The sequence below is a fragment of the Mizuhopecten yessoensis genome, unplaced genomic scaffold, assembly GCF_002113885.1.
Source record: "Mizuhopecten yessoensis strain PY_sf001 unplaced genomic scaffold, ASM211388v2 scaffold11123, whole genome shotgun sequence".
NCBI classification, from domain to species: Eukaryota; Metazoa; Mollusca; class Bivalvia; order Pectinida; family Pectinidae; genus Mizuhopecten; species Mizuhopecten yessoensis.
In genome coordinates, this window is record NW_018408891.1 from 732,016 (window position 1) to 740,591 (window position 8,576).

At 32.9% G+C, this 8,576-nt stretch overlaps 1 protein-coding gene across 3 annotated transcripts in view; it reads right to left on the reverse strand.

The window, feature by feature from the left end:
• LOC110466175 (potassium channel subfamily T member 1-like) overlaps positions 1-5,834 on the reverse strand; it is a 39,034-nt gene extending 33,200 nt beyond the window's left edge. For 2 of the 3 annotated variants that reach the window (XM_021522527.1, XM_021522525.1), the window contains exon 1: positions 249-585. In XM_021522527.1, coding sequence (XP_021378202.1) covers positions 249-271 — 23 coding nt within the window. In that variant the 5' untranslated portion in view covers positions 272-585. Of the gene's footprint in view, positions 1-248; positions 586-5,720 lie in introns of those variants that run through there. The other variant, XM_021522526.1, reaches the window with a different exon arrangement.
• Between the last annotated feature and the right edge of the window lie 2,742 nt (positions 5,835-8,576).

The following is an 8,576-nucleotide window of genomic DNA, read 5'->3' on the forward strand; positions in this document are numbered from 1 at the left end:
TACAGATAAAAATGAAATACAAATGATTATTTTTATGAATTTGAGTAAGATCAAAACAATCCAGAGACGAATTAATTTGAATGAGAGATTGGTTGATACAAAATGGAATGAAAAACGTAATTCAAGTCTGTAACGATATTATAATAAAATCAAAACATTAATATCATATTCTTTCATTATCATCTTGATATAATAACTATTTTTGAATAAAGATTATACAATATACTATATAAATGTGTTATACTGACGGAAAGCAGGAGAGGATCGTCATCCTTTGTCGGCGTTAGAGCTTTGTCCAGACCCTACTGTTGTGACATGTATTTGGTTGGACTCCAGATAGATAACATCTGAAACACACTTTCTGGCACTTTATATGGTTTTATCTCAGCCAATGATGTTCGCCGAATTCATCACAACGATGCTTAAATTTCACGTTATTGAAAACGTGATGTATTATATACTTATTGACTTACGCACTTTGTTTAAATTCTTAAAATGAATATAATTGTTTCTATCCAGTGCTTTCTAGCGGGTATATTTGTAAGCATACACAACTAATACAATATCCGTTTTTACTCTAGGGTGTCCTCGTCTGTCCACTGTTTGAAATACCTGAATAGTTTTAGCATAATGAAGTTATGTTTGTATTATTGTGACCATGAATACGGAAAACAAGTTTTCTTTATGAGTAAACATGTTTAATTTACAGACGTGGCCAACCGATACGTTGCATTTCTTGTATTGAAACCTACTGACTATTCAAACACGAAGTTTCAGCTTATAGTTGCATGTAAATGTATAATACAGTGCTACTCAAGTTTGTCATAATGTATTATACTATTCCCAAAACTTAAAGATGCTAACACCTTGGTGTAACGTCCATCTACCAATGTATAAGATGGTAGACTCTGCTGACGGATTAATTTATCCCAAAAACTTGCCGTTACATTGATGGCCACGTAAAGGAAGCACTATTCACAATATGAACATTTTGCATCTTAACTTCTGTTTCAACAGTAGTTTAACCTATTTGGATATCAAACGTGTTGTCCCCTTGCATCACCCGTGAACCCTTTAAGGACAAAACATCTGTATATTGTTTGTTCTATTATCAAATATAACAGATGCAATCACATGTTTATGTCTTACGTCAATGTATATACAGTAGATCGACGCTCCATATTTGTTAAAACGCAGTTGTAATTACCTTTATTACGCTAATCTATTGTTCCCCTGTAATTTATTCATTTCACTATCCCTTAGCTATGGTTGATAATGTTGGTTACGATGAAAGGTAACAGATTTATATAAGTGTTTTGACACTTGTTTCTGTCTCCAATTCATTTATGTTTAATCATATTATGTATTACATATGTTATGTGAATAAAACATCTATTGTTCAAATTTTAGACTAAAACAAAAACTATCGTGTTTATCATTTCGAGATCTTTCTGAATCCCTTAATTTGTACTTTTTAAATTAAGATGAAAATGTTAGTTATGAAAAATGAAGGTTATATTCGAGAAGAAGAATTCCTCTTCGAAGCTGTTTGTTCGACTTGGAGTGTTCTCATTTATATTAACATAATGAAGATGAAACAACATAAACGGAAATAATTCCCAAGATATTCACCATTCATTTTGATATGTTGCAAACACAACCCTTTGTATCAATATTGGTAAGGTTTAGGATAGCTCGAGTTTTGCTGCTTATTTCTTTATTTATCTATAAATCTTAATGAGTGTTTTCCAAATATTCAAACGTTGAACAGCGTAATAATGTAAAGGGAATTCCGAGATGCTTTTTATATGACATACATATGGCTTTAATAAACATAATCTCTTACTTTTAATACTATAGTGATCTTACGAAAATTGATACAAGTTATATATAAGTACAGTGCATTTGAATATTTATGACATGATTTTCACATTTTCGAACCTAGGAACAAGATGAACTTGCATGTTAGTACTCAGAATTTTGTTTTCTATTTCACAATATGAAGGTTCACCAACGCTTGTTTTACTGGTTATGATTCTATCATTCTATACTATCCACACTGTCGCTTGAAACTTAATTCAGCGATGTTAACATTTCAGTGGACATGTGGACTGCCGAGTGTCCTGTCCCTGCTAAAATACCGTGTACATTTAGTTTCTTCAAATATCTAGATCGCAAAATTAAAATCCACTTAAATCTATTTTTCCAAAATGTAAGCCTCCGTAAATAGTCCGCTATACGAAATCTAAATATTTACCCAATACTATCCAATATAAAGTTAAATGTACCCAATACGAGTTACGATGTCATGCGGACCCGGGTATTTTTTGGCAAGATCGTCGTTATTTGGAAATTCTTGATTCAATCTATTTCATTTCAAAATACTCATTGCTAATTGGAAACAAAGATATATACAATTATTATATAAGAAATAAAACAATACGTGTATTAACAAAGGGACCAGACAACAGACTTAGCCTATAACATGTAAGTCGTTTCCTGTAGATACCGGTATCCAACAATTTTTACTTCATTAATATATTGAAGTTATGGGTGGAAGATAGGACAATAACGAAAAACAATGATTTATTAACTATAATGAACGAACACATATACTCACTCACTCTCAAACTATCATTCGTAATTGGTATATTTTATATCGTTAAAACTTGCATTTATAAAAATATTACTTATAAATTGAGAATAGTTTAGTTTTTTAAATAGGAACTAGTATTTTGTTTTTGTAATTGTTTATTTTTCGACGATTTTTTCATAATACATATAATCATGAAAAGAAACACACACACACACACACACTCACACACACACACTCACACACACACACACACACTCACACACACACACTCACACACACACACACACACACACACACACACACACACACACACACACACACACACACACACACACACACACACACACTCAAACTTACAGAGCATATATGCTAGCACGAGATATCTTCATAATCTACACATGCACAGGTCAGGTATACATCTAAACCATCATATTCTGCATATCTATTTATTAAACATTTCCTCATTCACCTACCCGTAGATGATATGCGCTATATATCTAAAAAGTATAGTTCAAACTTCAAATCCTACCATAGTACATGTATCACTGTTCACCAACATACACACACACACATCACAATGTGTTCATGATCATTTGAGCACTGATATATCTCCATTGTAGACACTAATACATGTTACTGCACTGTATACATGTTCGATAATAGCCCTTCAATTGTATAAACATAAGGTCCATGATGTATCAAATAGGAACTGTTATGATTAAGTATATTTTTATCAGTTTCTTTAGACATACCAACGACACCATGACAACATGAAGATTTACAAATCCTAATAGATTATACACAGAGAAGATGTGATGTCTAAAATACCTATAAAGAGGACAGAGAAGAAAAAGTGTATTGTTTTTTTTCTATATTTTGCACCACATGAATAGGAACTCAAGCTATGTTTCATTCACGAATAGAACAGTAAACGAATGGATACACATTAGTGAAATGCTTTTCTTAGCCTAGCCATATTTTTTAATGTCTTAACAACAATATATTGTACCTATTAACAAGTAAACTATGTCTGGAAAGAGTGCTGGAATATTTCATTAGTGGTAGATAGTAGGACAATAACGGAAAAAAACCCACTATACCCACTCACTCTCATACTTTACCATTTGAACTTGTAATATGTTGTATTATTAAAACTTACATAAAGCCATTACGTAAAAATTCATTTAAAAAATATATAAAAAAAATAGTCGCGAGTAGCAACTTATTAAGCATTATAGTTATACCGGTATTTTGAAAACTTTTGAATTCTTATATATGTGTGTAAATACTTGTATTCAAGTTTCGTTGTTCCTTTTTTTATTATTTCGTTACCATTTTGATGAAATTTTAACCTTTTATTATTTCTGGGTTATAGAGTGTTCCATGTATATAAAGTGTATGCCTATTTTTGTCTCAATAGTGAATGACTATTAGTTCTATAAGAACTACAAATAATTTAAAAACGAGGGTTATTTATCATCAAGATAATTATTTGAAGCTCAATATTGGCTATTATCTAACTGTGTAATTTTACTTTTTTCCTAACATGAAACCATCTGAACAAATTATGTGATTACCAGTGATTTCTTTTGTAAAGCGGATGGGAATCATAAAGTTACACATCCGTACACACCTGTTTCATTTAGACAACAGTATAGTCATCATCAGATCATACGCAGAAACAGGATATAGAAGACGAGTTCCATTTTACTTTGATTTTTCCATTTTATAGCGATTTGAGGCGCAGATAAATTAAAAATACTATTACAAAAAAACACAATTTTAAAATGAATACCTACTTAGTATAAATCATGTTAGAGAGCTATCATATTGAGGTAAATACTGTTATTTGGCATTCAAGAGGCGTTAATTATAGGTTTATGTATTGTGTGCTGCTTCATAACTGTAATCGTTAATTAAGTATTGTTATATTCACATTATTGAACGGTGTTTTATGTATACTGTGATGTCACTCTCCTGTCTATTCTAATTATGTTTAGAGAATTTTATATGAATGTATACATGGATGTATGTACCTATAAGCCCAAGGGCTTTTGGTTAAAAAAAGAATGAATGAATGAAGGTAGGGATTACGTGTCATCTGAACCAGTTTCACACCTGACCATTGGTTGGCAGGTTATGCTTGCTACAAATAACAATAACCTCTGTATTTCTTTGATTTCTCCTCGAATTATTGTACATCATTCCAGCGATAAATTACTTCATAAATAATAAAGTTCATTTTTCTATATTTTATCCGATATGATAACGATATATTATTGTATATAATTTCCGCGATAATTAACTTCGTAAAAAATGAAATTCATATTTCTATATTTTATCCAATATATATAACAAAGATAAATTATTGTATATCATTCCCGTAATAATTGATATAATTACTTCATAAATGATTAAATATATCTTGCTATAATTTTTCCAATATAACAACAATAAATTATTGTATATCATTTCCGTCATGATTTACATCATAAATAATAAAAATACATTTACAAGTACGCCCGATTAAGATCTACATATATTTAACTTTAATTGTATACTTATTTGGTATATCAGTTTTATTGAGTGTTTACTTTCTTAGTATTGGGTTGTATTGGGTAAATCGACGTTTGTATTGGGAAGTATTGGGTAGTTGGGAAGTATAGGGTTTTATTGGGTAAATCGACGTTTGTATTAGGTAGTATTGGGTTGTATTGNCAAATCGCAAAATTAAAATCCACTTTAATCTATTTTTCCAAAATGTTAGCCTCCGTACATAGTCCGCTATACGGAAACTAAATATTCACCTCAAGAACGGTCCATCATCGAAAAATACACAACCACACATATTGCGTGTTATTACCATATTTCCCCCATGTAGTGAGTGGGTGAGGATGAGCGGAGTGTATCGTCTTTTGTTAGAACTTGTTCCCAATCTCTTTAATGTTTTTAATTAAATATTTTTGAATGAATTTAATTTATCGTACACAAACACATACCTGCATGTAAAATACATAGCAGATTTAGGATGGAGAAGAAGCACCAGTATAAACGTTACAAAAAATCAGACTTAACATTCGGCTGGGTCGTTGACTTCAGTGAAAAAAGTGGACGACATATTTACTTGATCACCATTTACTGTAGCTGACAGTCGTACACTGTACACCAGTCTTTAATATGAGTTTACTTAAGATGCACATCATGTTCTTGGACGTTCATAATAGCTTATTTAGTTTCATGTTCGCCACGCGCTGCGTCCTATATTGGACAACACTCCGTCTAGTACACAAACAATATGTCTGACCTTGACTTGTTACGTCAGCACTTTAATATAACTGAAATATGATCGAATTAAAAAATGTGCCACCTTGAAGAACCTTGACGATTTGCGGAGTGTAAGATGTTGATTGCAAATTTGTTTGTAATATAATTCCCATAATACAATCTACAACGTAGATTGCTTTTCAATATGGCGTAAGATAATGCTTACACATTTTCTTCACTTCTGGGTGGTATACAAATAAACTCGGGTAAAACAGTTGAACGAGTGAAAACACTATAACCTATCGATTCAAGTTTTTAATAAATAATTTTGATATATTGAATAAGACTTGATATATATATATATATATTTAAAAAGGTTCCTATGCTACTTATGGAGTACATATACATGGTTTATTATGAATAATGTGTAGATATAAAGGTGTTAAGCTTAGCAAGCTTTGTGGACTTCTGAACATTAATGTTTTGCTAGGCCATCAAACACTCACGGCAGGTGATCATTATTGGAGGTAAACGATATACAATTCACCATCTGCATCCCATAAATCAGCGCATCTCCCTTCGAGGTCTATACAAATATTCGGCAAGCTCGTTTTAACTTTAATTGACAATAAACAAACGCGCACCCTTGCTGCCAAGCTGTTTTCTGTGTGACGAAGTGACACCTTACAAAATACTGTTTAATTTCAAATAAACAAACACCCGATACAAAACCGCATGCTTTTGTGCTCGTGTTTGGGTCATGGGAAAGCCAAACAGATGCAGAAGAAAACATCAGCAGGGTGTGTTGACGATCGGACAAGAGTATCACTGATGGTTTAAGTGAAGCTACGGATGCAAAGACCTACACCAGGAGGTCGACATATCATTAACTTTAAGTAAACAGATAGGTTTGTATCGTGTCAGTAGCAACAGTTCCATGCATATTTAAAGTATCACTATAACGATATATAACGAAAACAATCTGCCATTTTGTTTAGATTCCTCTATTGAATAACTCGGACACGTGCATAACATTCTTACACAAAACATAACCTAGTAGTCTCAGATATATAATTGGTGTCATGACTAAGGTTTCATAGAGATTTAAGTCTAGAAACTTCTGTAGGATCTCGCATTCAAAATGTAACACTTAAAGGAGATTTACATAGTGCTTCGATTTAAAAGTTAGTAACACTGACGTAGCGTACGATTTTGTCAATGTTGTCAAATATCAAGAAATTAATGATACCATACGGCACGACTTACGCTTTAAAACTCTACTTGTTAAATGAATTGATGAATAATATAAGAAAAACTACACAAAAGACAAATCAACACCAAAACATGTCAGTTACAGCTCTTGGTACACAAGTAGTACAAACATGTATGTAGTTGCTGTTAAACCAAGAATTCGGCTTAAAACTTTCCAAATCAAATCAACCAGACCGTAAGTTTAAGCTATGAACCAAGGAAAGTGTGCCCGGATTTAGAAGAATTAATATTATTGTCAATACCTTTTTGGCGTCACTGAATGGCGAGGATAGATATACCTCATCAGCAACAAGAGGCCCATGGGCCTTAACGGTCACCTGAGTCCTACACTATTTATTTTTGTTGTTGAAATATGTACCAATTTGAGTAAAAAATAGTATAATGTTAACTTAACTTTGTCAGGACCATGAGGCGATCATTCCTACCAACTTTCAGTTCAATCGGCCCAGCAGAACTTGACTTTAAGTTTGAAATGTAAAAAGTTAACGGACGACGACGGACGAAAACGGATAGCAATAGGTCACTTGAGCTAAAGCTCAGGTGACCTAAAAATTCAATCTGGTTTTCAAGGCACAAGTCATAGCGATCATCGCCCACAAGCATGGGATACGAGAAAAAAAGAGATGACAAGCATAAACAAAATTGTCAGGATCATTCGGTATCTTATTAACATCTATTGTTGTCATCGAAGTATTGACATACACTACACTCATTAGTATGCTTCAAAGCGTTTTATGTCGTACATTGTATACATGAGTAACCTTTTTCTCATTCACCCCTGCCGACACATTTGAACTCTTCCAATTCAAAGTTTTGAATATTCCATTATGAAATTTCAGGGGTGAATGAGTTAACCTCTACCCGTGAGTACATAAAACGTTAAGTGCTTTTAGATAATTTGCAAACAACACCCATCTCTTGATTTCGAGGAAAACATAACACCTGGTGGTCCACGAAATGATTTGATAAGTCTTTTTTTTTTATCGTTTGTTCTTTTTGTTATTCCCGTACCGTTTCCCTTTTTATCGACTTGCGATCCCGTTCTTGTGCATTGACGCTGTGAACTCTTTTTGTATATTATTGCAACACAAAATTAATTGGAATGGTGATCGCCATTTTCGTTCCAGTTTGCTTTTGTTTGCTTGTGTTTTACGTCCTTTAACAGCAAGGACGTGTCCATTTTTTGTTGGGGTGAAAACCGGAGTGACCGCCAGACTTGCGGCGAATATGATACCCCACGTACGTAGGCCTCGAACCCGCGACCCAGTGGTGGAGGACCAGTGCTCGTAAACGGTCAAACACCTAAACCACTCGGCCACTATGTTTTTGTACTGAGGATTTTTTTCTATGTTATATCGGTACGGAATTTCCTAGTTTACCCTTAATATATTGCAAAACAATTTCTAATACATGTTCATCTTTATTACGCCGTCATTATGATACA